Raw genomic sequence first — 13,576 nt, forward strand, 5'->3', positions numbered from 1 at the left:
TGTGAATGTATTCATGTATAATTCAATTCATTGGAATGGCACCCAAGGACATTAAATAACATGAAGTAACCTTGTCATAAACACATTACATAATCTGAAATATTCTACAGGTGTCCTCACTATATCATTTCCAGTTGAAGTTTTTTTCTACATGTCTTTGCATGTTGGTCACACCACATGACTTTTAATCAGAAAACAAACGTTTTTGAAACATGAATAAGCAGTGAAACAGTATTGTTAATATATATTTCTAATAAGTAATACTAGAAGATTATGGCAAACCACTTACGGTTGTCTTTTCAATTAATTTAAGTCTTGTAATGAGGAACTTTCCTCAATATATATCTTTTTTTTTTTTTATTAAACAGATGTTTATCATAGAAAAGGTAAATTCAAGTCATTGTATGAATGAATTGCACTGTTAATGTATTTTTTAAAGAAATTAGAAAAAAATTATTGCCCAGTCTCCAGAATTAGCACAATGCAAAATGGCTACTAAAACGCAATATCATTTATCAGAGAAAGGAAAATGGAGTGGCCAAGCTGAAAATGGGAAGATAGTTCACCTTTTAACAAGTCCAGGACTCCAAAGGAGAGTGTTAGACTGTTGACATGTTTCAACTTTAGCCCTATGATGGAGAAGTCCTAATGTCTTGTCATAGAAAGCCTTTGGAAGAACTTGAAAACCCCAAATCGCTCACTACTAAGTTTGAAGGGTTGTGAATAAAATCATCTCTGCTTAGTCAATGACAGATGGAAAATAAATATTTTCTGGTGTTTTGCAATGTGTGGTTCCAGCAGTCTTGCAGAATTTTCTCTTCACAAGCAGTGCCACCTCTCTCTCTCTCATTTACTTGTTCTCTCTCTCTCTATCTCTCTCTATTGAAACTGAATTGGGAACTTGCAGCTTTCAAACTGTGAAAATACAAGGTCAGTGGAGATGCCACTGCTGCAGATCATGCAAATATATAGTAGTATACATTCAAAAGACTCAAAATTTAGCTCCTTTTTACACTACAGAATCTGTAAATTCACGAGGAGAAGGTTTGAGTTTTTCTTTACCCTTTCAGGTTAAGGCTTTTTACAAAAATGTTAGTAGACCATTTAGACATGTTCTGAAAGAATTCTTTCTGCTTCTCTGAACACTTGAAGCGTGTTTGCGGAGCTGCTAGACATATGAAATGTTTATCTGTTTTCAAACCAAACAAATTGGAAGTACAAATTCATTTCCTTAAATATTGTACCAAATGAACCCAAGGTCTTCTCATTACTGCTCTCCAGCATTCAGTGTCGTCTATGCAAAGAGTCAGGGGTTCTTGTAATATTTTACCCATCTCATTTCAAAGCTCTCGGCAAATAAAGAGGGCATGGTGAGAGGGAAAAACACTCACAGATAAAGAGAGTGAGAGAAAGAGAGAGAAAGCTGTGTGGGAGGAGAGTGGAGATGTCATCTTTCTCTGTTTCCTGGCAGGGAAGTAACCCCGCTAATAACCTCAGCCGCTCGCTGACACATCTGCTGCAGAAAAGCCAGGACTCTGTGATGCTTCCTTGACACACACTGCCCATTGGCTTTCAGAAAATATATATATTTAACATACCCGCTGGACATTTTTTACCCAATAAAATAAAAAAATAAAATAAAAAAAAAAAAAAAAAAAAGAGAGAATTGTTAATCAAAGCTTAGAGCAAAATATCCACCATGTAAAATCCAAATGCTGAGGTAAAAACGTTTACATGCACAGTTATTTGGTCATCAAAATAATGTTGAAATTAGGCTTTTTCTTTAGAGTTAAAAGGTTAGTTCACTTTAAAATGAAAATTATCCCATGATTTTCTCACCCTCAAGCCATCCTAGGTGTATATGATTTTTTTCTTTCAGACGAATACAATCTGAGTTATATTAATAATTACCTTGATGCTCCTAAGCTTTAAAATGGCAGTGCACAGAAACCACCTGTTTGAAACTTAAAAAAAGAAAAATACATACATTCATCAAAAACATACTCCACACGGCTCCGGGGTGTTAATAAAGCCCTTCTGAAACAAAGCGATGCATTTGTGTAAGAAAAATATCCAGATTTAACACGTTTGAAGTAAAATATCTAGCTTCCGCCAGACCTTTTTCTGTATTCAACTTACGAAAAGTCATAAGTTGAATACAGAAGGCGTAGGACATAGCGTAAGCATTTTGAACATACTTCCTAAGTTGAATATGGAAGCGGTCTAGCAGAAGCTAGATATTTTACTTTACACAAACGCATCGCTTCGATTCAGAAGGCCTTTATTAACCCCCCGGAGCCACGTGGAGTATGCTTATAATGGATGGATGGTTTCCGTGCACTGCCATTAAAGCTTAGGAGTATCAGGGTGATTATTAATATAACTCTGATTGTATTTGTCTGAAAGAAGAAAGTCATATCCACCTAAGATGGCTTGAGGGTGAGTAGATCATGGGGTAATTTTCATTTTAAAGTGAATTAATCCTTTAAGTCCTATCTTTCTTCGAGGAGATTGGTAGATGCTACTTTCTTGTCAGTGTTGGATTATTGTGATATTTATATGCAGGCGACTAAGCATTGTTTACAGGCGTTGGATTCTGTTCATCATGGAGCAATAAGGTTTATTACTAATTCAAAAGCCCTTACCCATAATTGTTTACTGTACTTTCGGGTTGGATAGCCTGTGTTGTCATCTTGTAGACTCAAGCACTGGTACATATTTATATATAAAATTATTCCGGGTTTGCTTTCCTCTTATTTACAGCAGTATATCATTCAAAATGGTGCAAAGAATTATTGTCTTCGTTCACAAGATTATTATCTTTTAAATATCCCAAAAGTCTGTACAAATATGGGTAAAAGGGCATTTAGTTATACTGCTCCATTTGATTGGGACCAGTTACATGCTTTAAAGAGTTGGTCTCTCTAAATGAATTTAAGGGTATTTTAAATGATTTGTTCTCGGATTTACCTAAATGTGTGTATATTTTGTATATGTAAATTAATGTATTTTGTTTTATATTTAAATGTTTTGTTGTTGTTTAATTAAGTGTGCTGCCTATCTTGGCCAGGACCCCCTTTGTAAAAGAGATTTTAAATCTCAAGATATTTAATTCCTGTTTAAATAACGGTTATCAAATTACCAGTGGGTATTCAGTTCACTATATGACTCTTATCAGTATTATTTTTATTATTTTAATTTTGTAATAGCATAGTATTTTGTTTGTGAGTCTGAAACACTTTTGCAAGCTGCCTTATAAATCCATTTATCCCAAGAGTCGGCACTAAAGCTCCATTCATGCATTCTGCCTGTTCTATTTTTAAGTTTTGCTCTACGTATACATGCGTCACACGAACGTCTTTCTCCACTGCATCTTGCTATTTTCCTTTTTTGAGTTTATAAAATGGCTTGTCATAGTTCAATAGTTTAACTTTTGTTGCGCAGGGCATCAGTGTCAGTTTTAAACCAATAGACCAATGAGAAGAGTGTGTGGGTGGGACACAGAGTATACAGTAACAACTGTGCATTTGCTTCAGGGTTTAGAAACTACATTTTTGATGTGTTTGAGCAGAAACAGCTTTTTTAGTTCTAGCCTCCTTCCAAATGGTTAAATTGAAATAAAAGGAAACTTAATAACATTATTTTAAATTAAAGCTATATCATTAAACACACAGATGCAGATCTTAAAGGGATAGTTCACCCTAAAATAAAAAATTAACTCATCGTTTACTCATCTGGTGTTGTTCTAATTAATGCCACATGCCCTTCTTTCTTTTATGGACCACAAAAGGCAGTGAATAACGACCAGCATCAAGCTTTTTCATTTATTTATTTATTTTTTTAAAAAAAAAGTATCACAGAATGGTTCCATGCGACACGTGCCATGTATTCCAAGTGTTCTGGAGGTATACGATAGGGTTTGATAAAAACAAACTGAAATTCAATGTATTATTTGCGTTCGTAAGGCTATTAGCGCCACAGTTCACTCTGCTTCACATAGAAAATGCACACAAGTTATGGAAAAATCAAGATGAATAAAAACATGACATAAAATACAATGCCTAGAAATCACACAAAAAAAAAGTATTTGTGCACTTTCTTCACTGAGTTAAATATCTGAATTAAATGGACTGGAACTCTGTATTTCTGATGACAGTCAGAATGACAGTTGACAGATGTGAACGTGTTAACTTCTTGTTACGATGAACACAGAGAAGACGTTACATTGATTGTATTTCATGACGCATTTTATAAAGCTTAAAAAGCTTGATGCTGGTCACTGTTCACTGCCATTATATGGACATTTTTTCTTTTGTGGTCCATAAAATAAAGAAGGGCATACGGCATTAGAACAACACCAGGGTGAGTAATTGATGAATTAACTTTCATTTTAGTGTGAACTATCCCTTTAAGTCATCTAATTTGACAAAAGTGTAAAAATAAGATTGATGTTTGACAACATCTTACAACAGCAGGAGCTTCCTGGTGCAGAATCTGGTATTGGACAGGTGAACTCTTTCCCTAATACTGTAAGAGCATAATAAAAACACAGAGTGTGTATTTGCATTCCACTGCATTGATTTTTTAATTGTTTGCATTTTAGATGCATTTTGCTGTTGTTCTCTGCGTTCTTTTTCATTCTGCTTTGTGGATGGAGTCCTGTGTGAATGATCCCTTAATGTGCTAAAATATAAATATATATATAAAAATAATATTTCATTTTTAATTAAGGTATTTATTTTATTTACATGTTGCTTAGTGTAAAAACTTGCATTGTGCATTTAGATTCTGGATTCATCCATTTATCAATAAGATTTTAAATAAAGCCACATTAAAGGTTAATGCAAATTCTGTTACACAGTAGACAAATTACTATCAATAAGCTTCAAAAAGTTTAGTTACTGTCTCAGTACATTAAACAAAATTAAGCTTTCTAACATCGGGCTTCTACTGGCAAGAGAAAGCTTATCGAAAAAATTTTTTTTTATTTTGCTGTGGATTATGGTGTTGTTGTTTTGGAAGTGACAAAAGAGGCGTGAAAGAAATTGGAAGTGGCAATTTTGAACCTTGAAATGATGCCATGAAAATTCATCAGGGTTGACGAAAATGGATATTGTTTTTCAAACATTCTGCAAATCGTTTTGTAGTTTGTTCTGGTTTCTGTTCCTTGAAGTTCCTTGAAGTTCTGAAGTTGCCTGCTGCAATGTCTTAATAATAATATGCTGTAATATCTTAATTATGGACAATTGGTGATGACAAGCCTCGTTCCTAAAACATGTCCCGAGATTCCGGTGTTCTGTTCCATTCCACTGCACTGCTTAGCAAGATCACATCTAGTGTGTACCTTCCTCAAGGCTGAATATTATCCACAAGCATGATCCAATACCAAAACACAAACAAACATTACAATATATGGGTGAAACTCATGAAAACAAGTTCCAGTCATTAAAAAAAAAAAAAAAAAAAAAAAACATAATATATTCTGCATTTCCCAAATGTATTGCATCCAGATGTCTTATTTTTTTAGTTGTCATTGTTGATGATTTTGACAAAATTACTATTATTGTAATAAAATTATTCTTTTTATTAAAATCAGCATAAATTAAAGGCTATGTTGTTGTCTTTTCTTTGGATTTTGGAGTGAAATATAACCTGGACATGTTCTTGACAGGATTTACACGTGAGGAAACAAAAACAATTGCTTTGTACATGCGAGTCCTTGCAAAAGGGCCAGCACTCTCCCTCAGGATCGCCTGCATTTAAAAGATAAGCCTGGCTCATTTGAGGACAGTAATATCTCGAGTCTGGACAGAGTGGACAGATGGGTTGAGAGAGGCGTAAATTAGGAATGCTAGAGAACTCACACTTTATGCTTCACTACATTTCTTCTGAGAGAAATGTCAAGCCGCACATAATCAAAGTCACCAGTCTGTTCAGGAACGGTCATCACAAATCACATTTTGGTGCATATTATGTTCCGAAAAGTGGCAACTCGAAAAGTTGCTAATGCTGCAACCACCTGCCTGTGACTCAGAGCTGAATGTTTCATAATCGCTCTACACATCAGTGCATACATGGAGACAAAGACAGACACACATGAAAAATCCTCCAGAAATACACATAGGATGCCTTTGTCTCCGCGTGAGTTGTGGGAAGTTTGTATGGATGTGCTCTGATGTTTAGCACTGATTTGAGCGTAGTGAATGCAGTTGCCATGGCGATGGTGACTCACCCCTCCCCGCCGACTTTGGTGATCTTGAGTCTGAAATCAACAGAGTTGTGGCTAGGCGGCTTCCACTTCAGGATGTCATCACATCTGCCCGGCTTATATTTCTACAGGGACACCACAAACAGAGACCAACTCACTTTATGATATAAACCAAACAAAGCAGTAAAAACATCACTCCTTTATTATCTATAAAGAAAATTAATGTTACGTATTATCAACAGCATTGCATCACAAATATTTGGGGCCCCCTAAAAACTAAAAGACCCAGTCGATAGTGACTTCATGCATCAACATTTCTATTGGGTGAAACTGTCTCTATTTCCAAACCTAGTGAGTTGCCTATGTAGGCAACATCTTAACCCCCTAAAGACGACCATATCATGTTTGATACACAGACCTCCAACCTGCTATACACAATCTACCAGAAGCCTTCTGTTTCAGTTTAGTGTCCCCCTTCAGCTCGTGGTGCACGTGTCTTTTTGCTGTGAAATCTTTACTAATTTTTAAAAAGTAAGAATTACTTTGATATCATTAGTGTTATTTCAAAATGAACACTTACTGGACTGAAGCAGCTTAGATTGACTTGATTATCCATACATATTTTTTCCAGAAAAACTATGATCAACTGTGACGTTTATTTGTTAATCTCTCAATCATCATTGTACTGCATTGCATTATGTGTTTTGCCCCCCCACATAAAATGCACTTGGATCATAAAACTAAGCATTTAAATATCATCTTACTAAGACATATTATTGGCAGATATAGACTGACAATTAATATTTACATGTATTTTATTTAACATCACAGTGATTTACATTACAAGCATCAGAATTTCATCTTTGCTCAGTTTGGGGCTCTGAATAAAATGGGCGAGTTTCCCCTCCATATCACACTAACTAAGCCATAAAATCCTGATGTACCAAACATACAGTAATACGCAACACACACACAAAAAACGTGCAATTTTTTTTTTTTTTTTTTTTTTTTTAATTTTATCAAAGGTTCAATAAATTGTTCATTCCACTTCCATTGTTTCATTTTCTCACTATGATTTCATATGTTAGGCTTTAAAGGGTTAAGGCATCATAGGTGTGTTCAAAGGCTCATCCAACATTCGTTTTACACTTTATTTTAATTTTATTTGGTGTGAAAATCTTTATATGTATGTAGAATGCAGTGCATCAAGCTGTGTGAAACAAAAGAAATTCTGTCATCATTTACTCTCATGTCATTCCAATCCCAACACAAATGTTGTTTAAAATGTATTTTCAATGAAACCTGAGAGATTTCAGTCCCCCCTTTGGAAAGCTCCTATTTGGAACAACATGACAGTGAGTAAATGAATTTTCATTTTTGGGTGAACTATTTCTTTAAGAGACAGTAGATAGTTCAGCATGACTACAGTCAAAGACTATAGATATAGAAAGACTGTTCACTCCTATTACTTGTGAATGGGAGAAATTACAATGCGCAATATGGCGGAATACATCCCGCCTTATAAGTAAAAGAGCCAATCACTGATTGGTAAAGTCATTGCGTCACTGCAGCTGCCGTTAGAAGCTCCAGTTCTCATAGGAACCTGAGACTCGCGCTTAGGACTGCATATGCGCATTGGCTGGTCTAGACTGAAAAATAAGCTTTTTAATGCTATTTGAGCATAAGAAACAGCATTTATAGAACAGTTCATGTCAAATTTTGTTGCTAATTTGAAATATGTTATTTAATCGTGCAGCAGTTTTTGAGATGTCAGGATTCCCCTATTCAAATAGATAGGACTTCACTGCAAAAAATGCTGTTCTTACTTAGAGTTTTTGTCTTGTTTCTAGTCAAAATATCTTAAAGTTCTTAAATCAAGAAGCATTTTCATGACAAGAAAAATTATTTTCTTGTTTTCAGAAAAAATAAGTCAAAATTAAGTGAGTTTTTCCTTAAAACGAGCAAAATAATCTGCCAGTGGGGTAAGTAAAATAATCTTATATCAAACCAAAAATAAGCTAAATAATCTTGTTTTCAGTTTGGATTAAGATTATTTTACTTACCCCACTGGCAGATTATTTTGCTCGTTTTAAGGAAAAACTTGATTTATTTTTCCTAAAAACAAGAAAATAATTTTTACTTTTCAAGAAAATGCTTGATCTAAGAATTTTTAGATATTTGGACTGGAAACAAGACAAAAATTCTAAGTAAGAACAGCATTTTTTGCAGTGTTGGTCTTGGATGCCTGAAATAGCTGCCCGGAGGCTTTGCAAATATGGCTGCCGAGTGAACAGACTTTCCTTGAAAGGGACTTTGCTACAGTACAGTTTTGTAACAGAACCATAGTGCTGACGGAGCTTATGTTATATGGTGAGCAATTTAGTCCTGTCTTCAATAATTTACAGTTTATTTTTCATTTTCACTGATCTGCTACAATATTTTCTGTTCATCTTCAAATAACTTACACTGTTTATTTTGCATTTTCGCTGATCCGCTACAATATTTTCTGTTCATCTTTTCAGATTTTAGTTATTTGGTGTAAGCCTGGTGGGATACAACAAGTGTACAGTGGGTTAGAGCATCTAGACCAATCAGTAAACATTTGACCGTGATGTAAATGAGATGTGAAGCGATTAATGGAGCTCTAATCACAGTAAAGCAGCAGTTATCTCATGAGTGTGTCTTGTTATCTGTACACTGTGCGTAAGAATCTGCCATCAACATGTCGGCATGGCATTAAACAGCCATTGCAAAAAAATGCAAATACATATACAGTCTTTCAGTGTAAAATGGCTCTGGTAAAGGCAAATGTAACCATTATACAATTGCCTCAAAACACCAACATTAGATCTGGGGGGCTTTATATGACTTTATGTCTATGAATGAATAAAAACTGAAATGTTTTTGTGAACTCGTGTTTCACTTAATTGAAAGCAACCATTTACATAATTTTATTAATCTACACAGAAATTCACAGTGATTTTCTTTTAAGAAAGAGGTCAAATAATAACTAGACAACACATCTTTCAATTCTGTAGTCATTGCTAGCTGTAATCAAATGAACATACACTTCTTTCAGTTAACTGCACAAAAAGACTCTTGAGCTGTAGGTTTAAATCAGTCGACTGTTTTGCAGAAACCCGCTATACAAAAATAAATTCTATCCAGTTATCCAGTCTTTTTACATTTCAGTGTCTTACTCTACAAGGTAATGTTTTGTCTTTCAGCTACTCAATAATCCTGTATATTCTGTCATTATAAACCCTTAAGGGTCTTTTTTCATGTTTTAGTTGAGTTATCAAACTTAAATAAATAGCTCTTCCATCCACAAAGACCAACCATCAGGATGTGTTGGCTTTAATCCGGCTACCAGCACTCATTCGCATTAACGTTTACATTTACATTTAAATTACAGTCATTTATTTAGCAGACGCTTCTATCCAAAGCTACTTACAAGTGAGGAAAGCCTCAACACAAGAATTAAACAAGTTTTAACAGATGTTTGTTCAAGATTCAAAATGAATTGTGTAAAAGAACTGTACAAAAAATTCAATTAAAAGAAAAGAAAAAGCTAAAATATGATCCCCCCCCCCCCAAAAAAAAAAAAAAATCATTGGTATTCATTATACATTCATGCCAACATTCTGGACGTGATGAATGAAATCTGGAGAAACCAAAGAGTGGGAAGACAAAAATGAGGCAAAGTAACAGATGCGTTGCCAGGAAACACGATTTGAGCCAGCAGGACTGTTACATGGTGGGAGGTTGTACCTCTAAAAGGCTCAGTGTAAGATTGGGGATGAAAGTACAGAGTACAGTTGTTACGGGTCAGAGTACCCAAACAACCTTCTCACTTTCCACTATATTGCTCTCTGCAATAATCAAAGCTGTTTACCAGCAGCAACACTAATGATGAAGAGAGGATACAAACACTAGTCCACACGCTGTAAGAGCATCAAGAGCATAGAACAACAGCACATTGCCAAACAGTAACTTCTTGCAATAACAGCAACATCTGTGGGCATTACATTTCTAATCAGCCTGAAAACAACCTCATAAAATTGATAATTCCAATACTTAAAGCAATTGGACAATACAGAATTCCAGACATAAAAAATACAATTTAGTAAGTTAAAAAGTGACTAAGTTTTTTTTTTTTTTTTTTTGAGGATTTAAAAGCACAACTTTTTAGGATACAAAAATACACTAAAATTGTGTTAACAACACTCATATTGTTTGTCTTGTGGTATTTTAACGTTTATGGATTGGCCCCAATAACTTCCACTGTAAGTGTCTCATTGAAAATCAAAAATGTCTTTCTTTTTTATTTAACAGGGACAATCGGAAAATACATTTTTTTTGTGATAATCAACATTAAGTCACAAATGTCAATAGAGTTAACTTGCACTGATCCCAGGATATTACTATTCCTTGGCTCCAGAGTAATGAGGAGTGCCGCAAACTGACTTCTACTTGCCACAATATTGTTTGTGACTTCGCTCTTCTAAAGAAAAACAACATTTTTTTTTGTTGTAAACTCCACTGACAGATCATTCCAAAATTAATATTTAAAGGCAAGCATGTTGAAGATTAGCCGATAGACCGTCAATTCATTAAAGGTGCCCTCGAACATTTTTTTACAGGATGTAATATAAGTCTAAGGTGTCCCCTGAATGTGTCTGTGAAGTTTCAGCTCAAAATACCCCATAGATTTTTTTTTTATTATTTTTTTAAACTGCCTATTTTGGGGCATCATTAAATATGAGCTGATTTATGCTGCTGCCCCTCAGTGTTAATTTTGTTGACGAATAATTTTCGTCATAATTTTCGTCAACGACATTTTTTCACGGACGAAAACGAGACGATGACTAAATAAAAATGTGTTTTGAATGACTAAAACTATGACTAAAATCTACTCTAATATTCGTCAACGAAAAAAAACGAGACGAAAATGAAAGAGAGGGACGATTTGGGAAGATATCCAGTCAGGAACGCTGTCCTGTGTGGAAGATGCGCACATTTGAAGTGTAATGTGCTGATCTTACCGCAGGAAACGCGGCGCTGTTGCGCGCTCTACAGGCTCGTCAGCAGCACTTCAGACTGCTTAGTAATTAATGAATAGCGCACATTTATGCCAAGAGATTGCTTATAAACTAATATTGATGAATTACGACAATGTTTACTACACTATGTTTATATGGTAATGTGTTGTAGGTTGTAAGAATGCATATTTATCTCCCTCATTAGTAGCCTGCTACTACAATAGGCTACAACGCAGGCTGCAGACATTTCAGAATAAGAGTCACGGTGTATTTCGGGATGGTTTATAAATATTATTTTTTTCCTGGTCATTATTGTTATTTTGTTTACACAATAAACTGTATTTAATTTAATTTCTATTTAATTCATAGTAAACTACTGTATATTCTGTCACAGGAAGGAAAGACTAAGAACATTATTTGATATATTATTCAATATATTTTACAAGTATAAGGGTTATTATAGTTAACTAAACCTAAAACCAAAGAAATCTTCATTATTTGAAGTAAACTAACTGAAATAAAAAATAAATATATATATAAAAAAATGTAAACTTATTTTATTTCATCTAGTTTCTAAGCTTTATTATTAAAATAACAGAAATAAAAACTTAAGACATTTAAAAGCGAAAACTAAAAGACATAAACACAAAAAAATTAATCTAAATCTAAAACTAAAAATCAAATCTAATAAAGTTTTAAACAAAAACTATAGTACCTCAATGATAAGTGTGTCAATCCCTGAAATATGCTGAATTTTGCTCTTTCGTGTCTTTTTGCACTTGAACGGTCAAAAACCGTCCACTTTGGCGAGCAAAGTACAGTTGGGTGAACATAAACAGTTTGGGGATATCAGATGTACCTATATCAGTGTATAGGATCTGTGTATTGTTAGAGAAATGCTTTATGCATTACAATTTAACTAAATTAGATTTTAGTCGACTAAATCTACTGTAGATTTAGTCGACTAAAATCTTATGATATTTAGTCGACTAAAACTAGACTAAAACTAAAACAATTTCCGATGACTAAAATATGACTAAAACTAAATGGCATTTTAGTCAAAAGACTATGACTAAAACTAAATCAAAATTTGCTGTCAAAATTAACACTGCTGCCCCTTTAATTCTCATTCTCTCCGCCCACGGAGCTCGCGCTTGCCTTAAACAGTGCATAAACAAAGTTTACACAGCTAATATAACCTTCAAATGGATCTTTACAAAGTGTTCGTCATGCATGCAGCATGCATGCGTCGGATTGTGTGAGTATTGTATACGGTTATATTGTTTACATTTGATTCTGAATGAATTTGAGGCTGTGCTCCGTGGCTAACGGTTAATGCTACACTGTTGGAGAGATTTATAAAGAATGAAGTTGTGTTTATGCATTATACAGACTGCAAGTGTTTAAAAATGAAAATAGCGCCGGCTCTTGTCTCCGTGAATACAGTAAGAAACAATGGTAACTTTAACCACATTTAACAGTACATTAGCAACATGCTAACGAAACATTTAGAAAGACAGTTTACAAATATCACTAAAAATATGTCAGTTATTATCGTTCCATCTGCCATTTTTCGCTACTGTCCTTGCTTGCTTACCTAGTCTGATGATTCGGCTGTGCTGCTCCAGACGTTAATGCCTGCCCTTGTCTAACGCCTTTCATAATGTTGGGAACATGGGCTGGCATATGCAAATATTGGGGGCGTACACCCCGACTGTTACGTAACAGTCGGTGTTATGTTGAGATTCGCCTGTTCTTCGGAGGTCTTTTAAACAAATGAGATTTATATAAGAAGGAGGAAACAATGGAGTTTGAGACTCACTGTATGTCATTTCCATGTACTGAACCTCTTGTTATTTAACTATGCTAAGATAAATTTAATTTAACTTTAAATAAGCTGTTTTCCTCACAATTTTTTTTATTCAGTGCTGAAGCCTCTCCTTAATTGACATGCATTAAAAATGCAATCTCCACCCCAGTTTACCATAACATTGCGCATTATAAGTACTCTTCTTCATTGTGAGTGTAATGTACTTGGCCAACAATTCCCAGCATCACTCCAGAAGAACTGCTTAAAAGCACATTTAACCTATAAAATTAAACACATGGAATTTCAGGTTGTCGAAGCACAAATGTCTGTGTGCTGACAAAATATGGTGAAATAATGCCCAGTAAATGACTTTAGTTACCTAATGAGCAATAAGCTTGCTTCTTGACAGGGCAGTTCCCTTGCAACGGTCACCAAGTCATACAAACAGTTGGTCAGTTGTCCACCATGGTGCAGTAGCATGTACATATAGCTCTTTAGGCAACATGTGATTCTCAG

General features: G+C 34.7%; 1 protein-coding gene across 2 annotated transcripts in view; it reads right to left on the reverse strand.

Moving 5' to 3' along the window:
* Window positions 1-13,576, reverse strand: part of rngtt (RNA guanylyltransferase and 5'-phosphatase) — a 167,166-nt gene that overhangs the window by 16,433 nt on the left and 137,157 nt on the right. For both annotated transcript variants that reach the window (XM_048206213.1, XM_048206214.1), the window contains exon 13: window positions 6,233-6,333. In XM_048206213.1, coding sequence (XP_048062170.1) covers window positions 6,233-6,333 — 101 coding nt within the window. The remainder of the gene's footprint in view (window positions 1-6,232; window positions 6,334-13,576) is intronic.

This window comes from Megalobrama amblycephala, linkage group LG11 (genome assembly GCF_018812025.1).
Source record: "Megalobrama amblycephala isolate DHTTF-2021 linkage group LG11, ASM1881202v1, whole genome shotgun sequence".
NCBI classification, from domain to species: Eukaryota; Metazoa; Chordata; class Actinopteri; order Cypriniformes; family Xenocyprididae; genus Megalobrama; species Megalobrama amblycephala.